Source organism: Trachypithecus francoisi, unplaced genomic scaffold, assembly GCF_009764315.1.
Source record: "Trachypithecus francoisi isolate TF-2019V2 unplaced genomic scaffold, Tfra_2.0 Lachesis_group5, whole genome shotgun sequence".
Classification (NCBI taxonomy): domain Eukaryota; kingdom Metazoa; phylum Chordata; class Mammalia; order Primates; family Cercopithecidae; genus Trachypithecus; species Trachypithecus francoisi.
Window position 1 is genome coordinate 10,640,337 of NW_022681470.1, and position 24,529 is coordinate 10,664,865.

Here is a 24,529-nt window from a genome sequence, read left to right on the forward strand (position 1 = left end):
CGAACACAGTGCACAAGGACCATTTTCCATACCCCTAAGAGTGCATCCCAATGAATCAACAGCACCTGTTCCTTAGTCCCCTGCCCACCAAAGTATGCTTGAAGAGCCCCTAACCTCCAAGCCTTCAGGGAGACTGATTTGAGTCTCCTGTGTGGCTGGTCTCACATCAATTATACTCTTTCCTCATTGCAATGCCATAGTCTCAGTGAATTGATCTTGCCTGTGCAGCAAGTAGGACAAACCCATCAGGCAATTACATTAGTTACATTTGAGGGGGACCAAAAAACTCTAAGTAGATTTTTAGCTGCATGGGGTGTTGGCACCCCTAGCCCCCACATTGTTCAAGGGTTAACCATACTGACATCTCTCTCAAAATCCAACTACCCATTCAGTAGGGTCTCCTGCCTATGAAAGGGAATGATGATTTTCCACTCATCATGGCAAAGGAAGGTGTGAAACAGGAGGGGAGAGACATCAGAACAGAGCAGGTGCTGTGCAGTCAGCACTAAAGGAGACACTTTAGAAACAGGTCTTGTAACTTGGACACAAAAGAGGCATTGAAATAAGAGACCCAGTAATGGAAGTCATCTCAACTGACTCTGAATTACACTTCATTCTTGCTTGTTGAAAAGGAAAATCGTGTAAGTACTTACAGTAAATTAAGTTTGACATCTTCCTTCAGAAGAGAAGCGTCCTAATTTCCGCCACATGCAGAGAGCAGCTGGATGCGCTGTCCTTGCTCCCTAATTACTGATTAACACAACAATGGTCTAATCATCCCTCCATATTTGAGGGATAATTTTGATTATTGCTTCTCTACACTTGAAGTGGGCTTCCTGGGGCCTTGTTTGGTGCTTCACCCTCCAGTTAGGAGGACCCTGCTCCAGTCACAGTGGGGCAATCACTGTTAATGCCAGACAGGAGTCTGTACTCAATGGCCAGAAAGCATTGTACAAGAGCTCCATGCTATCCAAACCTCGTGGGGTTATGTCCCTATTCTGCAGTTTAAAATGAAACACTCAAATGTAAATATGACCAGATTGAAGAAGGTTTTTGGAAATCACTGTTTGCCTTTCCTAAATTACACAGGGTGCCCTCGTGACCTGAGTGGCCAGATCAGTGAATGAATGAGGAATGGGCAGCTTAGCTTCAGCCACAGGACTCTCGAGTACTTTAGTAAGGAACAGCAGGGGAATCCTTAAGCCCGCCTATAAAATGTGGGTCGCATGAATACTACCATGACTATAGGGCTTTTGATAAGTCTGTACAGGTTAGGATGTCTCATATTCTGTTTGTAATGGTACTAAAACAACTTTTTTTTTTTTTTTTTGAGACAGAGTCTCGCTCTGTCACCCAGGCTGGAGTGCAGTGGCCAGATCTCAGCTCACTGCAAGCTCCGCCTCCCGGGTTCACGCCATTCTCCTGCCTCAGCCTCCCGAGTAGCCGGGACTACAGGCGCTGCCACCTCGCCCGGCTAGTTTTTTTTTTTTTTTGTATTTTTAGTAGAGACGGGGTTTCACCGTGTTAGCCAGGATGGTCTCGATCTCCTGACCTCGTGATCCGCCCGTCTCGGCCTGCCAAAGTGCTGGGATTACAGGCTTGAGCCACCACGCCCGGCCCCGTACTAAAACAACTTTTAAATGACTGGGTGATTCTAACATAAGACAAAGAACAGCATTTGCCCCTTCAAATTCAAAGGACAGAGCATTCATGTTGTGATAATACTGGGTAGGATGTTTTTCTGTTAAGCCTGGGGCTCCTCGAGGTGGATCACACATTATCAGTGCATTTTCTCATCCTGAAATGAAGTGATGATGTTCTTGGAAGATTCAGCAGAGGAATGAGCATAAAATTACCTAACCCCAGCGCTGCCGGCATTATCTTGGGATCCATCTTTGACCCTCTGCAGCATCAGAGAGATGGGTGTGATCCTAGGTGGACTTCGAGATAGCTCCACATAGTTCCAGACATCTGTGATTTTTCAACTTCATTATGTAAACACAGGACCTCATTTGGGAATGCAGGCTCACGAGTATAGGCTGTTCCTCAGACTCCCTGCAGATCAAATGAGTGCACTGCTTGGCATTTGCTTTCCATTTGCCACCCTTCTCAACTTCATCTCCCAGGCTGGTCCTGTTGATGTTAGTAACAATGTAGCAATTATGCAACAAGCACTGTATGTACATTATTTCATCTAATCATCTGTTGTAATAATACTGTCCGTGTTATTATCCCTATTTTACAGATATAAAAACTGTAACTGAGAGAAAGAGGTTAATGCATTGACAGAGGTTGCAGAGTAACAGTCAGAATTTGTACCCAAGTCCACTCTTTGTCAAAACTCACATGACACAGTATTGCCTCCAAGTATGAGCAAAAGAAGTAACTCTCCCTGACGTTTCACTACTTTGTAAAGCTGTTGGGAACAGGCCCCCCCAAAATCTGGCCATAAACTGGCCCCAAAACTGGCCATAAACAAAATTCTGCAGCACTGTGACATGTTCCTGATGGCCATGACGCCCATGCTGGAAGGTTGTGAGTTTACCTGAATGAGGGCAAGGAACACCTGGGCCCCCCTGGCGGGGGCGGGGAGGGGGGGACCGCTTAAAGGCATTCTTAAACCACAAACAATACATGAGCGATCTCTGCAGATAAGAAGCCAGAGTCCATCCCTTTATTTCGGCCCATCCCTTTGTTTCCCATAAGGAATACTTTTAGTTAATCTATAATCTATAGAAACAATGCTTATCACTGGCTTGCTGTCAATTAAATATGTGGGTAAATCTCTGTTCGAGGCTGTCAGCTCTGAAGGCTGTGAGACCCCTGATTTCCCACTCTACACCTCTATATTTCTGTGTGTGTGTCCTTAATTCCTCTAGCACCGCTGGGTTAGGGTCTCCCCGACTGAGCTGGTCTCGGCATAAAGCAATATTAGTAAGTCTAGTCGGGAGACTGGCCTTTTAACTCCTGAGACATCTCTCATGAGTCAGATCCTCAGATTCTTTCTTATATGTGCAATCACATGATATTTACTTGAAGGAAAAATACTTAAGGGTTATGAGTTTGAGCTCATCATAAAGGAAATGAATTTGTACCAGTGAGATTTGGAAACTACATTTTCAAGGGGGTTAGCCCTAGGACATGGCCACTAACGAAAGCATATTCATTGATTCAGTCTTTACTCAGAGAACCTACATCCAAGGCACTCAGGATGCAGTGACAAATGAAACAGTCCCTGGCCTTACGTGCTTCTAGTAGGCAAACTGAATAAGAAAGAGGTCATTACAATCCAACATGGCAAATCCTGTGAGTAAATGCATGTAACAACCCAGTGGTGAGCACCTAATCCAGGTAGAGGGTGTCAGGGAAGCCACATCTGTCTTTGAGGGCAGGGTCCCACATTCCCGCAATGTCATTTTTCATCATGTGGTTAAAAGGGCCACCAACTTTCCCAGGAAGACACATGCTTATGTGTCCTGTGTGATCAGTTGAAGAGAACTAGAGATATCTAGTTATACATTCTCAGTGCTTTGACTACAATTTTTAGTCAACTGAGAAATATCAGTCTAAATGCAATCAGGGGAACAATTTGGGAATATTGGTGGAAGACTACAGACGACAAATTTCCACTCTCGCCTCTCCAGTGGGGAATGTATCCATTCATCCCCAAATCTCTTAGAATTCCTCTACAATCTGGTCTGACACTCTAGCCTAAAGAGTGACCAAAGTATATAAATTGTAGCTTATGTGGAAAACAAAAATGTAGAAAGCAAGCAAGAAACCCTGACATCTTTATGAAATATGCCTGAAACATAGCCGAATGATAGGATTTTCAAATAGCTGTAAGAGGCAGAACCAGTTTGAGGAATTCATGACCTAATCCACATTTCCCCCAGATTCTGTGAGGAAGCACTGTAGGAGTTATGGCAATGAAACGCTTTGGAATTTGTTGAAAAATTGCTGTGGTAGGATTCCCTCTAAGAACCAAGAAAGGGTTCAAAATCAACCTTTCTCAGGAAACAAGTTTAGATTTTTCTAGAATTTCAAGACAGGCTCTAATTGTACAGAAACTTTTCTAGAATGGGTGGAGAAGGTGACAAGGCTTCTCAAGGGCCACACCTCTCACCCAACAATGTTGATTGAGCACTCATTGCTTGGCCAAGCCCTGTGCCAGGCACTTGCCATAGAATCTCTCGCTTAATCCTAAAACCACCACTGCCAGGAGATAGCATTCCCATTTTACAGATGAGAAAACCAAGATTCAGAGAGTTCATAGCGTACCCAGACCCCATAGCTCAAAGACAGCAGTTTCACACCCAAATATGCAAAATTCTAGAGGGAGGTCTTCTGAAGTCAATAAGCTCAACAAACTAGCGGAACAAATGCTACACTGAGCAACCCTGACGAAGTTTTCTTTCTTTCTTTTCTGTTAGCTAAAAGTTACTTTTTCTAGGGCTCTGAAGTCTGCCTGGATTGTGGTATTTAATGTGAGGCAGCTGCAGACTGTGCCCCAAAGCAAATGAGGCTAGAAGAATTACCCTTTCTAAAAGCATCCCACCTGAGTGTCACAAAGATGTGCAGCTGAAACCAAGCCTGCCTTCTGTACATAAAGGAATCTGGGCAGGCAGACCCCTGGCTCTTGGGAGAGGAGGTGGTAGAGCCTGCGGCCGGTAGGAACTCCTGGTGGCATTATGTGGCTGCTGCAGTGTGTCTTGCTGTGCGTTTCATTATCTCTTGTTTTGAGTGGTCAGCATAAGCCCGAGGCACCAGGTTATTCCAGTGTGCTCCATTGTGGGCTGTGGAGCTTCCAGTTTGCTGTAAACCTCAGTCAGGAGGCAACTTCTCCTCCTGTACTAGTAACTTGGGGTAAGTTTGATGACTTGCCTTGCTTAGCCAAGCAATGATGTCTCCTCTACTACCTAAGACGTCTCCCCTACCTTCCTGTCTTGATACTTTCCCCCTCTGAGCCTGTCGCATCTTTCTGTAAAAGAAATAGTCTAAGTTATAACTACGTCTGATCTGAATCTGATTTTCCTCTTGTTCCTCTAATTGACAGTTGCTCCTTGGCGTTTAATAGCAAGGCTGACTGTCCTTTCTGGTACTGGAGACTGACTGCTGTCTTTTCACCTCTTCCCCACCCCTCCAGACAACCAAGGGCTGCTGCACAAGCTGCAGAATGACTCTGACTGTGGCACCTGGATAAGAAAGGGTTCGGGCAGCTCCGTGGTGTTGGAGGCAACCTATAGCAGCTGCTATGTCACTGAGTGGGTGAGTATGACCCAGTGGCCAGGGACACTGAGTGAAGCCCCTCATGCTACCATCCAGGCTGACTCCCAAGGGTCTGTCTCTCCAGGACTCCCACTACATCATGCCAGTCGGAGTTGAAGGAGTGGGTGCAGCTGAACACAAGATGGTTAGAGAGAGGAAGCTGCTCAAGTGTCCTATGGATCTTCTAGGTAAAGGCTGGAAGCTCTCAGGATCTGGGAGGGATGAAAGTGCTCTTGGTCCTCTCTGACCTGCTCTGTGCAGTGACACCTGACATTAATGAAGGAAGGATCATGTCCCAACTCTCACCTCCATGGGCAATCCTTAGAATAACTACCAATTGAGATTCCTCAATGCCAAGGCACTGTGGGTGTAAGCACTGCAGGTGTTACCTTCCCTAATCCTAACCTAGTGCTGCAAACACTACTGCTGGCTAGGTGCAGTGGCTCATGCCTGTAATCACAGCACTCTTGAGGCCAAGGCAGGTGGATCACCTGAGGTCGGGAGTTCAAGTCCAGCCTGACCAACATGGAGAAATCCTGTCTCTGCTAAAAATACAAAATCAGCCAGGTGTGGTGGTGCATGCCTGCAATCCCAGCTACTCGGGAGGCTGAGGCAGGAGAATTGCTTGAACCTGGGAGGCAGAGGTTGCGGTGAGCTGAGATCGTGCCATTGCACTACAGCCTGGGCAACAAGAGTGAAACTCCGTTTCAAAAAAAAAAACCTATCTCTTGCCAGGAAGTTTGCCCAAGGGCCTATCACTGGCGAGTGATTGAGCTGGGATTCAAAGAACTCCCAGAACCAGGAGTTTTTCACCCATGGGGAGAATGATAGGAAAGAAAACTGAAGCTAGCAAGGGGACTTGGAACAACACCTCCACGGAGCTAGATGTGCACTGAGACTAGGACCCAGGTCTCCCATCCCACCGGCTGGAGGGGTATCTGATCATTTCCCTAAGGAAACAGTAGGAAGTATGATGCCTACTCAACTTCAGAAAGTCTTGCCTGACTGAGAGCCCATCCTCAAAGTCAGAACAGACTCAAACTTTCAATTCCCTCTTCTCACCTGCCTTCCTTCCCAATACATAGCCAGGATTGGCAGCACTAATAAAATGAGGACTCACAGGCCCCACCCCAGTTCTGATCCTAGACCCAAACTCAAAAACAATCTTCAGATAACTCATATCCAAACTAAGGCTTGAGAAACGCCTCTACAGAACAGAAGGAAGGATTGTTACTTGAAGGAGTAAGAAGCCCCTACTGCTTCCACCAATCTTGTTGGCATTCTTTAATTTTAAAAAACTAATGTCAGGGCACTCTTACAAGGTGACTTGATGTTGACAACCTCCCAAGACTTAATCTACAACATGTAACCACTCGACTATATCTACAATGTGGAACAGATACACCTATTTCAATCATCTACATATCTACAGGAATCCAAAGTCAATGACTTGTATCAAAATGGTATTCAAGACTAACTTTTCCATTACCTAACCTGACTTACTCTTTTTCAAAACCTAGCCCGAGATGCTCCAGATACTGACTGGTGTGACTCCATCCCAGCGCAGGACAGGCTGCCATGTGCACCTTCACCCATCTCTCGAGGAGACTGCAAGGGGCTAGGCTGCTGTTACAGCTCTGAGGAGGTGAATTCCTGCTACTATGGAAACACCGGTGAGTAACTGAGCACACCTCTGAAACCAGCTGAGGAAGTGTGCCAATTAGAGTGAAATCCAGAGAGGGCTTTGCTCAGAAAGCAAACGTAAGTGATAGCAGGCTGCCATGTAGCCACACATCCAAGAACACTGGATCCCAAAGTAACAGACCTTTCTACAGCTTCCACTGTCCGTTCTCCCAGAATCCGGATATAAAGCCAATAACACTTAGACTTGAAGTCTATGTGCCAGATAATTGCTAGTGCCAGATACTGCTAATTGACAGAAACTTAACTTTTCTCCAAGGAATAGCGACTTTGGCTGATACTTTGGGATTGTTTAGGGAGCCTCACTTCAAGGATGTTGCTTTCTGCATGTTTCAAATCCTGCTCTGAGGTTTTCTAACATAAATTCAACCTCATAGAGTATTATAGGTTCATGCAGAAATAATCACAGCCTTTAGCCACAATGGCAAAAGCCGGGATTACTTCTGCACCAACCTAATACATTGCACACTCTATTCTAATAATCTTAACTGACAAGCAAAATGAGGTAGGAGCTACTATCCCCCTCTTAAATGAAACTGAAGGAGGTGTAATACCTTGCCTGATGTCGCACAATAAGTTGGGGAGGCAAGACTCAACCCTAGGAGCTCATTTAGAGCCTGGGTTAAACTGGGTGGCTGATCTTGCACTGAGGTCATCAGCTGGGAACTTCTCAGTGGGATTAAAAGTAAGTGGTTGGACTTTCATCTGGTTCTCCCCTTAATGGGAGAGATGACCTGCCTTCAGCACAGCTGCTCTGTTTCAGTGACCTTGCGTTGTACCCGAGAGGGCCATTTCTCCATCGCTGTGTCTCGGAATGTGGCCTCACCGCCACTGCTCTTGGATTCTGTGCACTTGGCCCTTAGAAATGACAGTGCGTGTAACCCTGTGGTGGCAACACAAGCTTTTGTTCTGTTCCAGTTTCCATTTACTTCCTGTGGCACCACAAGACGGGTGAGCAGTTGGGCTTTGTTCCTGGCTCTGGAATTCGGGTGGGAATGTCATAGTGACTAGTAGGGGAGAGGTGAAATACGCTGGCCATGAAGGATACTTGTGACTACTGCTTAGAGTTTGGGAGAGTATCTAGGGCAGGAGAACGCCTCATCACTGAAAAAGCTAATCTCTTCTGGGTGTTCAGCTAACAGCATCACAGCTGTGATCTAGCTAAGGGACTGTTATTTACCAAGCTATAGAGAAGAAACCAGCAGGGATGCTGACTGGAATTGATAGTGCTTCAGCTGCCTCTTCTAGGTACTCAAATTCCCCTTCCAATTCCTTTGTCCTGAAATAAAGCAAAGTGATAACTTGCCAGGATGTCACTGCTATGTGTTCTCACCTCTGCTGAAGGAATAGGAAATGTAACATACAACAGGGTAGCATTGCTGAGGACTTAGACCAGATCCGAGTCAAGCAGCATAATGCTAACAGAAATGATCAAGATTTCTCCATATGTTCCTGTAGATCACTGGAGACCGAGCAGTATATGAAAATGAACTGGTGGCAACTAGGGATGTGAAAAATGGGAGCCACGGCTCTGTCACTCGTGACAGCATCTTCAGGTAAGGCTTGCGTAACCTGACCCTGCTTGACCAGAATGACTTCCCCACTTCCATAAAGTGGGCATACTCGAGTAAGCCCTGAATCCACAAATGAGCACTCCTCAGTACTAGGAGAACCTGTCTGCTACCTTGGTTCACCAGTCTCACTGCCCATTACTTAAGTCCATCTGTATTGCTGTCTCCAACCCGACCTAAGTCTCAAGCTCACCTGGAGTTCTGCTATTTCACTTAACGATTTTTTTCTCATTTTGGCCTTCTCCATTCTACATTTTACATCTTGGCCTTCTCCATTGTCCATGAATTCCTGGACAAAAGAATTCCTCTAAAACCTTAGGTCTATCGTATCACACACCTTAAAGCCATGGAAAAAACAAAGCTTTAAGATGAACATCAGGACTCTGCATAAAACAGCTCCTACTTCATCTCCAGCCTGTTCACTTTGAACATTCTCAGTCCCTCACTGTTCCCCGATTGCAGCCTGGTTCTTCTATGGAACTCTCAAAGGTCCTCAAGCACTTCCTTGCCTCCAGGCTTTGTTCTATATTGGGCGAGGCTCTCCATCTACCTCAAGTTTATTTTCTTTCACCTTCATATCAAGGTACCTCTAAGGTCTTCCCTGATCTCTACAGTAGGTATGTTTCCCATGATGCATCTTTATTTCTGTGTGCTTATCTCCAATTCAAACATTGGTCCTCCTTGCATATTGGTCTCCCCAACTAAAATACAGCTCCCAGCAGGGCGGGAACCACATCCATCATACTTATAAACTTGTCTAGCACTTAATGTTTTCCTTGAGTTAAAAAGAAAGGATGTATATAACTGACACCTGCCTCTCCCACAACTAACTAGTTATAAATCTTGCTTCTTTGCAGGCTCCATGTCAGCTGCAGCTACTCAGTAAGTAGCAACTCTCTCCCAATCAAGGTCCAGGTTTTTACTCTCCCACCACCCTTTCCTGAGACCCAGCCTGGACCCCTCACTCTGGAACTTCAGATTGCCAAAGGTATGACCCCCTTGGCTGGAGTATCTGACATATAGTCTAAATCCAGTTTTCTGGGGGCATGAAGACCTTAACTTAGTAACAAGACACTTAAGCGGCTTGGGGCTATTTAAGGGGGTGACAGTCCCTCGGGTCACTGAGAGGTTACTACTTTAAATCCTTTTCTGCCTCTTGCAGATAAAAACTATGGCTCCTACTATGGTGTTGGTGACTATCCCGTGGTGAAGTTGCTTCGGGATCCCATCTACGTGGAGGTCTCCATCCTTCACAGAACAGACCCCTCCCTGGGGCTGCTCCTACATGAGTGTTGGGCAACACCCAGCACAGACCCCCTGAGTCAGCCACAGTGGCCCATCCTGGTAAAGGGGTAAGTGGTTCTTTCATGCACCTGTGCTGAGACTCTCAAGCCCATCCTGACTGCTGGGTCTCTTGGTCTAGCTGCCCCTACATTGGAGACAACTATCAGACCCAGCTGATCCCTGTCCAGGAAGCCTTGGATCTTCCATTTCCCTCTCACTACCAGCGCTTCAGCATCTTCACCTTCAGCTTTGTGGACCCTACAGCGGAGAAACAGGCCCTCAGGGGACCGGTAGGATGTTTCCCTTCCATGACCCTCACCAGGGCTCTGAACCTCCCCAACTTACAACTGTTTCCATGTCCTGTTACTGTGCAGCCAAGGAAGCCCTTTAATGCTGGCTATTGGTACTCAGAGCAACCCTTGTTACCAATCACATGAGTGGCATCTGTCAATTGGACTCCAGTTCCTTAGTGCTATTGTGATATCAACTTGGACCATATCAATTTTCCGATAACTTCCTGAACCTCTTCCTGGGGAGACAAAGCAGGTTTAGAGACACATAGCATGGTGGTACTACAAATGATCTGAATTCTGTTGGCTCCCAGGTGCATCTGCACTGCAGTGTGTCAGTCTGCCAGCCTGCTGAGACACCATCCTGTGTGGTAATCTGTCCTGATCTCAGTCGTGAGTATCTAAGCTGATTGTATGTTAGAGGACAGACTTGAATGAATCTTGAGTCCCATGTCTAACCTTTCCTAGTCTCTGGCTAAACAACTCAAACTGAAGATTCATCTTACTAAGGCTTCTCTAATTACTTGCAGTGCCACAGAACAAAGGTGACTAGCTTCCCAGAATCCCATGACTAAGATAAGCTATAAATGTTCGGGTAACCCTCAACCTTAGCTTTTTCCATATGAATTTGAATTCATCCACAAACCAAGGCAGTTTATGGCCATCTTATGTCTCATTTTAACAAGAATACACCTGGATAGTAAACATGTCTATACCTGCTTGACAGGTCTGGCAATGCAGCCTAAAGATCTATAAGTAGAATGAGTGGACCTAGAATGTGGTCTCTAGTTGGTTGGGGTCAATGCTTCTAAGTCAATGTGTCCGTATGTCTACCTGATTCTACCTGTCCTTGTCTAGCCTCTGAGTTGGCATTCATGACCTCTGAAGCTTTAAGTCCCTTCTAGCAAAACTCACAGTAACTAAATGGTGCTTCTTATGCAAAGTACAACATTAAATATTTTAACATCTCCAAAAATGCATATTATCCCTACTTCTAAAGAGTGAACCACCTTAGATTAAGGTCCTACAACTGGCAAAAGAAGTAGAATTAAAACAGTTCTACACTGTTTTTTTGAGACCAGTTCTTGCTGTCATGCAGGCTGGAGTGCAATGTCGTGAGTATAGTTCATGGTAGCCTCAACCTTCTGAGCTCAAGTGATCCGCCTAGTTCGGCCTCCCAAGTAACTAGGACTTATAGGCATATTCCACTATACCCAGCTTATCTTTTTTTGAGAGGGAGTTTTTCTTTTTTGCCCAGGCTTGAGTACAATGGTGAGATCTTGGCTTGCTTGCAACCTCCGCCTCCCGGGTTCAAATGATTTTCCTGCCTCAGCCTCCTGAGTAGCTGGGATTATAGGCATGTGCTACAAAGTCCAGCTAATTTTGTATTTTTAGTAGAGACAGGGTTTCACCATGTTGGCCACACTGGTCTTGAACTCCTGACTTCAGGTGATCCACCCATCTCGGCCTCCCAGTGTTGGGATCACAGGCGCGAGACACCACACCCAGCCCTTTTTTTTTTTAAATAGAGATGGATCTTGCTATGTTGCTTGGGCTGCTCTCAAACTCCAGAAATATTTTTCCTCACAGTCCACCTGCATGTCTTTGTTTCCCATTCTTCTACTTGCCATCTTTCTTAATACAACATGGAATACAGAAAACGTAAAACTGTATATTTCAAGTGAATCAAATTGTTTTATTTCATTTGAAAGCCAGATCTAAACTCATTAAATTTCTCTGCACTTCAGCCTCCAAGTTCTATTCTACTAGTTACCTTTGAATCACAGGGAAAGATCTCTGAATTATAAACATGTTACTGTCAAAGGACTCTGTTTAGAAAAGCATGGCAGTTCAGGGATAGTTTCTAACATCTTTATAGCAAAGTCCTGGTAAAACTAAGGTAATGGCATCAGATACAAAATCTCAATTGTTCAAGTATGTATTAATATACTTAATGAGATTTTTTTTTTAAGGCATAGAACCAAGCTTTATAGAGACTTAGCCTTGTACCAAAACATTTTCTATCCCTGCCCTATGCGTGCAAAAACTAATGAATTACTAGGTCTCATTTCTCTAACAGGAAGAAATTCAGAGACCATTTTTCAGAACACTACTGCTAGTGTTTCTAGCAAAGGCCCCATGATTCTACTCCAAGCCACTAAGAACACTCCAGAAAAGCTCCGTAAGTATCCAAGAGGGAGGAGATCTAACTAGTGAACCAAACTACCAGTCAAACCAACATCTTCCTTTCTACCCCTTGCGTTCTAGTCAAAAGAAATTGACCTTCCTATAGCAGACTGCTAGTCTTTGTTAGGACACCGAATCATTTGGTTTTAGCATACATTAATCTACCTTTTCATCCTCTAGGTGCTCCTGTAGACTCAAAAGTTCTGTGGGTGGCAGGCCTTTCTGGGACCTTAATCCTTGGAGGCTTGTTAGTATCCTACTTGGCTATCAAGAAACAGCTGAATTGTCCAGACCAAACATGTCAATAAAACCAGACTGTACTCCCAGCCTGTGCTGAGCTTCTCATTTGAAAGGTAAAAGGTTACTTTCAGACTAGTTCATCTCTTCATGTCATTTTATCTCTTAAGCTTGGCAGTATAACTCAACTGAGAATAGAATAAAAGCTGATACAAAAATTTCAGACTTAGCAGAGGTCTTAGGTCAGAACACAGAATAAAATTCTTCCATAAGATCAATGAAACTAGGGTAAAACTAATTATGAATCTAGATAGCTTGTTCTCAAACTTGAGTGTGCCTCTGGATCACGGGAGGGCTGGTAGAAACAGATGATTGGTCCCATTCTCAGAGTTTGATCCAGTAAGTCTGGACAAAGGCTTTAAACTCACATTTCTAACCACTTCCTAGATGATGCTGATCTTCCCTGGTCTGAGCACCAGACTTAAACCAATGTCTAGAACAGTGACTAAAGGTATCTGATTATCGTTTGGCCAACTGGAGGTGCCTTGATCATCAGAGACTTAGTTTTGAGCCAAACTGACAAGTAGTTTCCTAGTCTTAAGAACTAAGACTTAAAAAAAAAAGGGGGGGGGATGTAGTAGGGGTATCATCACTGACTTCTCAAGGCAAATGTCCTGTTTAAGGAACTTTCTTGTAACTGATGCTGCTGGTCAGCCATACTCTGCGGTACTCCCTATTCTCACTGAAGTTCTGAAACTAATCCTGGTTCTATCAACTTCGCCTACTTATTTTTCAGGGAATAACTTCTAAATTGACCTTTCAGCAAGCTAAAGGTGTTATACTCCTGAACAGCTGCTTTGTAGTCAAGCCAACCCTACTTCAAATTGCTAATCTGGATGTCAACCCTGACCTTACAGGGATACATGGTTTTCATGCAACAAACTATCCTAGAAGCTTGATGTTAACATACTTGAGCCTCATGAAAATATCATAGTATTCATTCATCCCCCATGTCTAGAATCGGGGATAGATACAAGTCAAATAACTTGCCCAGGGCCACTTGAGCAACAAAAGATAGACTCCAGTTCAAGTTTTAGCACTAACTTTGTACCCTTAACTCCCTATGGTACTGAAAACGCAGTTCCTCAGAAAGACTAGTTGCCAGTGGTGGGCACTGGTACAGCTTGACAAAGGGTTGTCTTAGGCTTATGGAATGATAATGACTTGGGGAGATAATGGCTATGTTACATGCAAAGGTCTGTCTGTTGACCTGTGCTGAAGTCAGACATTTAGAGAAGAGTAGTCTCTGACTGCAGTGGGGTAGTGTTTGGTGACTAGGTTAAACAATTCAAGTATAAATATAACTTGGTAATCAGATGAAACTTAATATTGAGTATAACATATTCAAGGTTTTGCTTTCCTATTCAATCTCTGAATATACTCACAACAAATTTTAAATGTTAAACATTAATTGGAAATACTATGTACTTCTAGATATTAGATTGTTGGGAAAACTTATAGCCAACTATTTTCCAATAGCTGAATAGTACCTGTTTTAAGCTAAAATTCTAACCAAACTTCAAGTGCTCAACAGCTGCTGCTGGCAGAGAGCTATTCTAGCTAGTTGCTGTATGACTCAAGTCTACTCAATTAAAATGTATATTGGCTATATAAGCAGCATAGTAGGCATTGGCAATGAACAGTAAGGCTTCCTCAGCAACTCTGACAAATGTCAGATGATTCAAGGAAACAAAGTTTGGTAAATGGGAGAAGGGAATTGCTAAGTCTCATCTTTTTCTATGAGGAAATAGATACAGGCATAAGTTTTTAGCCTATCCCTCTAAAACAAAGGCAGTGTATAGAGTTCTCTAAATGCAACTGACCTGACAAGCCAGGAATCTGAGTTTCCAAAAGAGGAAAAAGCTTTAACACAGAACCTGGCATATAGGTCACTTGCCCCTCTAAGAGGAGGGTAGTGGGCCAGATGCGGTGGCTCAATCCTGTAATCCCAGCACTTGGGGAGTCCGAGATGGGCGGATCACGAGATCAGGAGATCAAGACCATCCTTGCTAACACAGTGAAACCCTGTCTACTAAATACAAACTAGCCGGGCCAGGTGGCAGGTGCCTGTAGTCCCTGTTACTCTGGAGGCTGAGGCAGGAAAACAGCATAAACCCGGGAGGCAGAGCTTGCAGTGAGCTGAGATCGGGCCACTGCCCTCCAGCCTGGGCAACAGAGCAAGACTGTCTCAAAAAAAAAAGGTAGTAACACCTGTACTAACCAATGGATACTGCAGTTAAAGAAAACCCTGGTACTTAAGCCTCTAGCGAGGACTTGCCAGATTCTCTAGCAGGGTTTCTGGGACTGTTCATATTAACATGGTATGCCTTCAAAGGGAGCAAAATCTATTTCCCTTATTTTACTGTGAAACCTTTTTCAGAATACATAATTCCACAGAGCATATTTCTGCAGATACAGTGTTACTGATTTTCTAACAATCTTAGAAGTTAGTCTGATCAGAGAAAGTGTTGCAAGGAAAGACTTAAAACATTTCTGAATAGTCTCTGGCCAAAATCTACCTTGAAGTTGAGTTACTTGAGAAGTCAGTTTGAACCATTAGCGTATAGTTTAATATAGTCTCGTAGCCAAACCAGAAACTTGATTATTCCCCTCAGAGGCCCCATTATACCTCAATTTTGGAGGCATCTAATTTTAAATAGCCTCTATCAAGTAACTTATGAGACTACTACCCCAAACTTATTCACTGTCCTCCAAATGGGTTTAACTTTAGTTAACTCATTTCTAGTTAAACCTCTAGTTCTTTCCCTTCCAACTAAAGAATTGTTCTGATTAATCCAGAATAATGTAATTCATCCCTGTATCTTTTTTTCCTCGAGAAAAAATAACTTTATTCCTTGTGTGGCTCTTGTTAACTGATCTTGTAGATAAGTGTTCCACACATAAGCAACATGGCAACATAGCTTCCTATTCTAATACGGTGGGGTAGCTTTCCACTGCACAGTTGTCAGCCTCAGCTTCCCCTGGCGTGTCTTGCCTGCATACTAACTGTGTAACAGTTCTAGCTACCCTGAATTCCTTGAGGGTAGGCACCTATTTTTGGAAACAAATTCTTCCATTAGTCTAGTGTCAGCTCCTTGTCATGCTTGTCTGTGAAACTCTGAAAGGGGGCCATACGTCTGTCTCCTCTTATCTAGTCTGACACTTGAGTCCATAACGGCAGATCCTATCAGGTCAGTTTCCCTCCCCTGTGTTAGCCAGGGTGTTCCTGTTCATGTCTGTCTCACAAAGCTTTACCAAGTCAATGAAGAGACAGGCTGTAGAATGAGAAACATCTGCAAGCCATACATCTGATAAGGGGTTAATGTCTAAAATGTAACTCAATAAGGAACCCAAATAAAAATGAGTAAAGGACATGAATAGGCATCTCAAGGGATATACAAATGACCAACAGATTAGTGATGCTAAGCATTCTCCCTTATTAGGGAAATGCAAATTAAAACCAATGAGATCAGCTCCTGCCCATCAGAATGGCTATTATCAAAAAGGAAAGTGTTGGTGAGGATGTAGAGAAAAGGGAACCCTTGAACCCTGTAGGTGGGAATGTAAATTTGTATAGCCATCACAGAAAATGTTATGGAGATTCCTCAAAAAAAAATAGAACTACCCCCATGAGCCAGCAATCCCACTAGTGTGTATGTATCCAAAAGAAGTGAAATTGGTAGGTTGATGAGATATCTACACTCCCATAGTCATTACAGCACTATTGACAATAGCTGAGATACTAAATCAAAGTTTCCACCAATGGATAGATGAAGAAAGTGGTATATGTATACGATGAACTACATTCAGTCTTAAAGGAAATCTTGTCATTTGTGACATGAACTTAGAGGAAAAGGTTAAAATAAACCAGTCATAGAAAAAGTATATTATCTCACTTAAACACATAATCTTGAATTTATAGAAGCAGAGAGTAGAATGGTAGTTACTTGTGTGCAGAGGGTGAGATGGAAAGATGTTTCTCAAAGGCTACAAACTCAGGAATAAGTTCAAGGGATCTTTTGTATATCGTGACTACAAATTGGGTTCTCATGAAATAAGTGAGGTAATTCGTTAGTATGATTCAGCCATCCTACAATGTATACACATCTCAAAATGAGTTATATATAATAGTGTTAACACTATATATTATATATAATAGTGTTAATTAAATTCTATAGTACATAAACAAGATTGAGAGAAGTTGAATGTCTGCTGGTCACCAACAACTTAGGAATTGAATTCTTGAAGCATTAAGATTCTTTTCGTCACTTTCCAGGGAAATATTTATCTTGGCTTACCTTGGAAGTCGAACCTGAGAGAACCTAAGGAAGCTGGCAGGTGACTGAAAACAGCATCTTGACTTTAGCCCCCATGTACTGAAACATTTTATTGGATCCTTATTTTGGACAAAGTTCCCTTTTGTATTAGGAAAGGAAGTCAGTACTCTAGTCCAACAACCAACATGGAACTTGTTTACACGGTCTGGTAACAAGAATCATGGCAGGAAACCAGAAGTTGAAGCTGATGTTATAGCAGCTGTTTGGAAAGAACCCTATTGAAACAATGTCATGTTCCCTGCCACTCCCATTTTAACCCAGAATATTCAGACCAGAAGAGCCGGATGCTGCTGGCAGAGATGCAGTCTCTGAATTCAAGTTTCTAACCTCTGAAATAGAAAACGATCAATTGTTCCTAGCTATCTGGCGCTATAATTTTTGGTTCTTAGAACATTCTTAATCCCCTTCAGTTATTTTCCATGGGTCTTGATTTCCAGCTGTCCCTTGGAAACTCTACTCCCATGATTTCTTGCTCAGTTTTCATGCGGTGAATGGACAATATGCTTTTGTGTCTTATACCACAGCACATTTCTGCCTTCTAAGGGCCTAAATGTCAGCTACTGTTTATTAAAGATTTGATTAAGCCTTACTGCAACATCTGCAGGCCAGAGGGAGCAGAGATTGGAGAGCTGTGCCACTTAATTGCCTCTTTCTACTTTTTCCAAGAAGTACTGCTTTTTAACCCTTGCTAATGTGAAAGACACTGGTAGACATTGCCAGAGGGAAACCACCTTCCCCTATACCTCCAAGTACCCAATCGGGTGACAAGAAATGGCCAAATCAAGTGAAATTTCTCATTTTGAGCATAGTGGTTGGGAAGGATACTTCCATGAGACTAGTCTGTTTTTGTTTTAAAGGTGGTAGAATAATAGGCTCTCAGTGATACTGGATGAAATAAGTTGTATCTGGCCGGGTGTGGTGGTTTACATTTAGCCACATGGCTGACATTTAGCTCTTAGAGGGCAGAAATGTGCTGTGGTATAAGACACAAAAGCATATTGTCCCCTCATAGCATGAAAACTGAGCAAGAAATCATGGGAGTAGAGTTTCCAAGGGACAGCTAGAAATCAAGACCCATGGAATAGAACTGAAGAGGATTAAGAATGTAATCCCAGCATTTTGGGAGGCTGAAGCAGGGTGGATCACGAGGTCAGGAGCTCAAGACCATCCTGGCCAACATGGTGAATCATTGTCTCTACTAAAACACACAAAAATTAACCAGGCGTGGTGGCGGGCACTTGTAGTCCCAGCTACTCAGGAGGCTGAAGCAGGGGAATCGCTTGAACCCAGGAGGCGGAAGTTGCAGTGAGCCAAGATCGTGCCACTGCACTCCAGCCTGGCAACAGAGCAAGACTCTGTCTCAAGGGAGAAAAAAGTTGTACCTACCAAATTTTGTCTTTGAATCTAAATATTGGAATAAGGGGCTGGATTATAGTTATTACATGTTTACCAATTGTTATGTGACTCATGAGTTAATTTATCTGGTCTTTGTTTTGTGCCACTAGAATACCTCAGACTAGGTCGTTTATAATGGAAGGAATTTATAGGGTCCCAGTTATGGAAGCTGGGAAATCCTAAATCAAGGTGTCAGCATCTGGTGAGGGCCGCCTTGCTGTGGAGACAGTAAGAAACAGCCAAACTTGCCCTTTTGTAATGGTACCAACCCCACCCATGAGGGTGAAGCTCTTCTGGCCTAATGACCTCTTAATGGTCCTACCTCTTAGTACTGTTACAATGGCTCTTTTTTCATCCTTTTCTTCTTTTCTTTTTTTTTTTTTTTTTGACACAGTCTTGCTCTATTGCGCAGGCTGGAGTGTAGTGGCAAGATCTCAGTTCACTGCAACCTTTGCCTCTCAGGTTCAAGCAATTCTCCCACCTCAGCCTCCCAAGTAGCTGAGATTGCAAGCGTGAGCCTCCACGCCCAGCTAATTTTTGTATATTTAGCACAGATGGGATTTCACCATGTTGGCCAGGCTGGTCTGGAACTCCTGACCTCAGATGATCCATCTGCCTCAGCCTCCCAAAATTCTAGGATTACAGGTGTGAGCCACAGTGCCCGGCCCAGCCTGACAATTAAATTTCAACAGGAGTTTTGGAAGGGACAAGCATTCAAACTATTATATCCCCTCATCAGTCTATAAGCAGTCCTCTCAGAACATTAAATTTATCTTATATGTGTCAAAAACACCTAAAAGATTTTCAAAGAAAACAAGGGGAAGAAGTTGGGAAATGTTTGTGAAAGGATACAAAATTTCAGCCACGAAGAATAAGTTCAAGAACTTTACAACATGGTAACTGTAGTTAATAACAATGTGAAAATTGCTAAGAGTAGATTGTGTTCTCACCACAAAAAAAAAAAAAAAAGAGGTGACGTATGTGTTAGTTAGCTCGACTTTGCTATTCACAATGTATACATCTCAAAACATTGGCAGGGTGCGGTGGCTCACGCCTGTAATCCCAGCACTTTGGGAGGCTGAGGCGGGTGGATCACTTGAGATCAGGAGTTCGAGACCAGCCTGGCCAACATGATGAAACTCCATTTCTACTAAAATACAAAACTTTTAGCTGGTCATGGTGGTGCGTGCCTGTAATCCCAGCTACTTGAGAGGTTGAGGCAGGAGAACCACTTGAACTTGAGGGGCAGAGGTTGCAGTGAGCCAAGATCATGCTACTGTACTGCAGCCTGGGTGCCAGAGCGAGACTCTGTCGAAAACAAAAAATGGACATGATCAGTACAACTACTTGTCAATTAAAATATGCTTTTAAAAATGTTAAAGCAGAAAAGATGTTTCCACTGGCCGCCCCTCCCTCACATAGGGGAGGCAAATGCCCCTGATGTGATCCTGAGACAGGTGAGGTGGGATTGTTGAGAAAGCTGGTTTTGTTGACAGTCACCTTCACGGAAGGCTGTGCTACTCAGACCTTATGAAGTCAGACTTTCCTCCCAAAAATGCTGCTGTCCTTGTTCAGGGCAAAGGGCCTGGCACAGAGCAGGAGCTCAGAACATTTGTTGAGTGAATCATACCAAACCATGACATAATTTAACCCGATTTAAAGGAGCCTAGAAAGTTGCCAGAAAATGGCCAGATTTTAAGCAGAAAGTATTTGTTCCCCAATGTAGCAATTTCTAACCAGGGAGGCCACTTAGGGCCAGCAGGCTACCTGTCTCTGTGAGTAACCCCTTCTTTGCATCCTAACTCCTGTGTCTCCAGGATGAGACCCTTGGCTCATAGAAATGAAAAGCTTTGTAATAACAAAGGATTGTACTTTTGCTGGAACTTAATTATCTTCATCTTTTGATGATCAGGAAACACTCAGATGTGGGGTTTCCTGTTAATACACCCACAACTCACTCATCCCCTGGAAGAAATACACTTGATCACAATAAAAATAAAAGTGCCATGAAGAAACATCACAAATCCAGTCCCAGCTACTCAGGAGGCTCAGGTCGGAGGACGGCTTGAGTCTGGGGGAATGGGGGGCAGAGACTGTAGTGAGCAGAGATCATGCCACTGCCCTCTAGCCTAGGTGACAGTGAGACCCTGTCTCTAAAAAAAAAAAATCACAAATCCAGTTGCAGCTATAGTTAGCCTTTGTTTCTCATAATTTTTGAAATGACTTTGAGATATAACTCACATTCCGTACACTTTACCCATTGAAAGTATACAATTCAATGGTCTTTAGTATATTCACAGAGTTCTGCAACCATCACCACAGCAAAAGAAACCCTGTACCCACTATAAATCACTCACTAGTCCCTCCTTTCTCCAGCCCATGGCAACCACTAATTCATCTCTACAAATCTGCCTGTTCTGGACATTTCATATAAATGAAATTGACATGCAGCTTTTTGTGATTAGCCTCTTTTACTTAGCATGTTTTCAAGCTATATCCATGTTGCAGCAAAACTCAGCAATTCCTTTTTGTGGTTGAATATCTACTTTTCCATTTTGTTTATCCATTTACAAGATGGACAGTTGGGTTGTTCCCACCTACAGGTTGTTGGGAATCCTGCTGCTATGAACATTTATGTATAAGTTTTTGTGTAAACATGTTTTCATTTCTCCTGGGTATATACCTAAAAATAGATCTGGGCCATAAGGCAAGTCTATGTTTAACATTTTGAGGAACTTCATAACTCTTTTCCAAAGGGGCTCTGCCATTTTCTATTCTCACCAGTAATATATGAGGGTTCCAATTTTTCTACATCCTTGCCAATACTTCATCTGTCTTTTGTCTCATTGCAGATTAGTATTTATATACTATCTTTCAATATTAAAAAGGAATAAAGCCAATAAAAGGGCCCGTAATTTTACCTACAGAAAAACAGCCAATGATCAAATTAGGAAGAAAACCATAGAAAAACATGAAATCCCATTCCCTACTCCCAGTTCCTCTCCCCCACGGTAACTGCTGCTCAGTTTCTTGTATGTCCAGAAACAAGCTTCATGTGTGTTTATCCTTTGGTTTACACAAAAGTAGCTCCATTCATGTTCCCCTGCACAGAGATATCACTGTTGGTTTTACACACACACACACACATAGTATCTGTCTCTTGTTCGGGAACCTGTAGTCTACAAAGAATAAGGACATGGTAGGTAAGGATGAAGAGGATGCCCTGCAGGAGTCCTAAGCAGTATATTTTCCTTTGTATCCTCTCGCAGGGCCTAGTAAAGAATATATAGGAAAAAAACACTTTCATTAAATGACTTTGTTTTGAACACAGAGAAATAGTGTATGTCGGCCTTTTTGCCAAGCACTATAGGAAACACTAGGGGATTGGGAGGGCTGAACCCGTGGTAAAGGGTGCTTTGAGGCCCTTGCATCATGTTCTGCATTTGGCCATTAGATCAGGCTCCAGGGTCTTGCTAATGCTCTGTGTGCTGTCTTCCCTGTCTCCTTCAAAAGGTTGCTACCTGCAAGCGTGCTGTTCCTGGCCTTTGCTGTTGCCCAGGAAGCTACAGACAGGTGACAGGACGGTGCCTATGAATAAGTCCATTCATAATAAGAGCCAGGGAAGCAGCTCTCTGTCAAAGTCACAGATTCCATGAGTCAACCCTTTTTGCAATTACCATGCAGACAGTCTTAACACAACCTCTTTGAGCGACTTTTGTAAGATGACACCAAAGCCCTGAGACACCTCGGGGATGACTCAGTGCCCTTGACTCGGGGCCAGTCAACTTGATGTTCTGTGTTTCCTGTGATTAACTCCTTTCCTTATTTCACCCCATTGCCTTTACATTGTCAGGTTCCCCAGTATGACATTTTAGCCCTTTTGAACAAAATTTAATCTCTGGTACCTCAGGAGTTGTCATCTTTGGCCACAAAAGAAAAAATTTTGAAAACTTTAATAATTGAAATATGGTAGTACAATGAGAGAACTTCCCCAGTGGAGGTCTGATGAAAAAATATCCCCAAAAATATTAATGGAAAAGTACACAGAGCACAAAGCCAGTGTTATTTAAATATTATGATTGTGATAAATATTTATTTCATGTTAATGTACTGGGTAAAATTAAAAACAATGAGGTACAGAATTAATCATGAGTCTATGTGGTGAGTTTAAGTGAAAGGTTATTCTCTAAAACAGATGGCGTTAAAAGGAAAAGATTAATTTCTGCATTTTAACCCCTAAAATGTTGAGAAAGCATAAAATAATTACTGTTTCATAATATGTGCACCATGCCAGACGCTCTGTAGGCAATTTCCATGGATTATTTTATTTGATGCTCATAAATAACCCATAAAGTGGATAACAGTACTATTCCCACTTTTAAAAAATGGGATTTGAGGGTTTTTTTTTTTTTTTTAGCATTGATGCTAGATAGAGGAACATGGTTTCTATAAGAAACATTCAATAAATATTCCATAAATAAATGAGTAAATGACTTATCGATGGACTATCCCAGTCCTGTGCAGGCTGACCTTGGCAACACCTCCAGTTCTACACATCTGAGAAACGACAGAGAAGCAATTTAAATCCCCAGTTTTCCAGGACATCACATGTATCTCCTCTCCAGATTTCAGTGATCTTTTTGCTGTATGACTTTCTACGTTCTGTGGAGCCCAGGAAGCTGAGGGCACTAGTGGGTCCACTCAGGAATCCCAGTTTGGATTTGAGTTTTTCTGATTCCATGCCCTTTCCATGGTAGCACCTGCCTCCATTCTTTTCCATTCTAGTATCTCTCTTGATTTTCTCCACTTTAAGTTGGAAATATCAAATGCAGTGTTCCATTTAACTCCCCTGGCTTCGTATCTTTTATAGGTCCTTGCACAGGATAGGTGCATAGGAGTAAGCTGGTGGCACTGGCATCTCAGCACCCCTGGAAGCTCAGCAGAAGAGGTTTCTCCTTTCAGCCACTCTGTGGCCCAGTGTGCTTGGGTAACTGTCTCTGCCGCCTCCTCTGTGTAAACTGGGATAGTCCAGCAACCTGTGGGGTAAGTCACTAATGTGACATATTATTTTGACTTTTACCTTATTACAGTTCAGCTTCTACTAAGACTTTGGGAATTTGGATTTGAGCAATTTGTCTCAAAAATAGCTCTTCTGTCACATATCAGTCCCAAGCAAGACCATCAAGACCCTCCCTCTGCTGCCCTATAACTACCTTCATCTAACCGTTCCTTGTCTTTCTTGGCCCTTGAGTCTTCAGCTACCCACTTTAGGTTAGAACACCTTCTACTGGGTCCCAGCCACATGCGGTAAGGCCACGTGGATTATCCAGCCAATGGCCCCAGCAAGTTCCCTAGCAGCCAGCCAGCATCACCACCCAGACACATGCCAAGACAGTTGTTAAATGGAACGCTGCATTCAGGTCACTAGCTGGGAAATTCATAACCACTCCCTTCCCTCCCTGGATCTTCTCTCTTCCTGCAACCCCTTTTCAAAATTTACTCTTTCCGTAAAGCTTCAGAGTATGCTTTTGGATATTGGAACAATCAAATTACATCAATACATAGACAAGAATTGTGAGGTTTAAGTATGATATGATACATTTAATGAGCTTAGCACAGTACTTGGCACATAAAATGCAACCAAACAGAGTTCTCCATATTGTCATCATCACCAGTGTTACTATCATCCTTATCACCAAAGGATGCTTATTAAGTACATACTTATTTGCAGTGCAGAACTGAAAATTGTAACCCATAAAATGAGCAAGATTAATGAGCTATACAGGACTGATCCCACCCCTCCTTTCTAGAAGAAGCATCATTTAATCAGGTAAATGTGTAAACTGGGATAGTCCAGCAACCTGTGGGGTAAGTCATTAATGTGACATATTATTTTGACTTTTACCTTATTACAGTTCAGCTTCTACTAAGACCCCATACATCTGTGTTCACAGGTAAAGCTCCACCCATACATCTCCATACATACATCTGTGTTCACAGGTAAAGCTGACGCCATCCCACTTCTGGGAGAAGGCCTCTTTAGTCTGAGAGTAATCCCATCCCTGTTATTACTAGCTGGTTCTGGAGTGAGTGTGTGAGTACCCTGGCTCTGAGGATGGAGAATTCCTGCAGAGGGAATTTGGAAAAATCTTGTCACTCCTAAGAGCTACTGAGTATTCTCTCAGCTGGGGGTGGTGGC

The 24,529-nt window shown here is 43.2% G+C and overlaps 1 protein-coding gene across 1 annotated transcript; it reads left to right on the top strand.

The window, feature by feature from the left end:
* The first annotated feature begins 4,691 nt into the window (after positions 1-4,691).
* Positions 4,692-12,609, top strand: ZP4 (zona pellucida glycoprotein 4). The gene is made up of 13 exons (XM_033197775.1): positions 4,692-4,866; positions 5,147-5,268; positions 5,354-5,456; positions 6,789-6,941; positions 7,733-7,920; positions 8,428-8,525; positions 9,398-9,528; positions 9,703-9,892; positions 9,964-10,114; positions 10,429-10,507; positions 10,765-10,767; positions 12,195-12,296; positions 12,482-12,609. The coding sequence occupies exons 1-13, from the start codon at positions 4,692-4,694 to the stop codon at positions 12,607-12,609; spliced, it is 1,623 nt and encodes a 540-aa protein (XP_033053666.1).
* The last annotated feature ends 11,920 nt before the right edge of the window (positions 12,610-24,529 follow it).

Bases quoted from the DNA above. Each gene is read 5' to 3' on its own strand.
- ZP4 (XM_033197775.1), top strand. From the start codon at position 4,692: ATGTGGCTGCTGCAGTGTGTCTTGCTGTGCGTTTCATTATCTCTTGTT. The intron at 5,269-5,353 runs GTGAGTATGACC...CTGTCTCTCCAG, and splicing joins GCTGCTATGTCACTGAGTGG to GACTCCCACTACATCATGCC. The intron at 8,526-9,397 runs GTAAGGCTTGCG...GCTTCTTTGCAG, and splicing joins ACTCGTGACAGCATCTTCAG to GCTCCATGTCAGCTGCAGCT.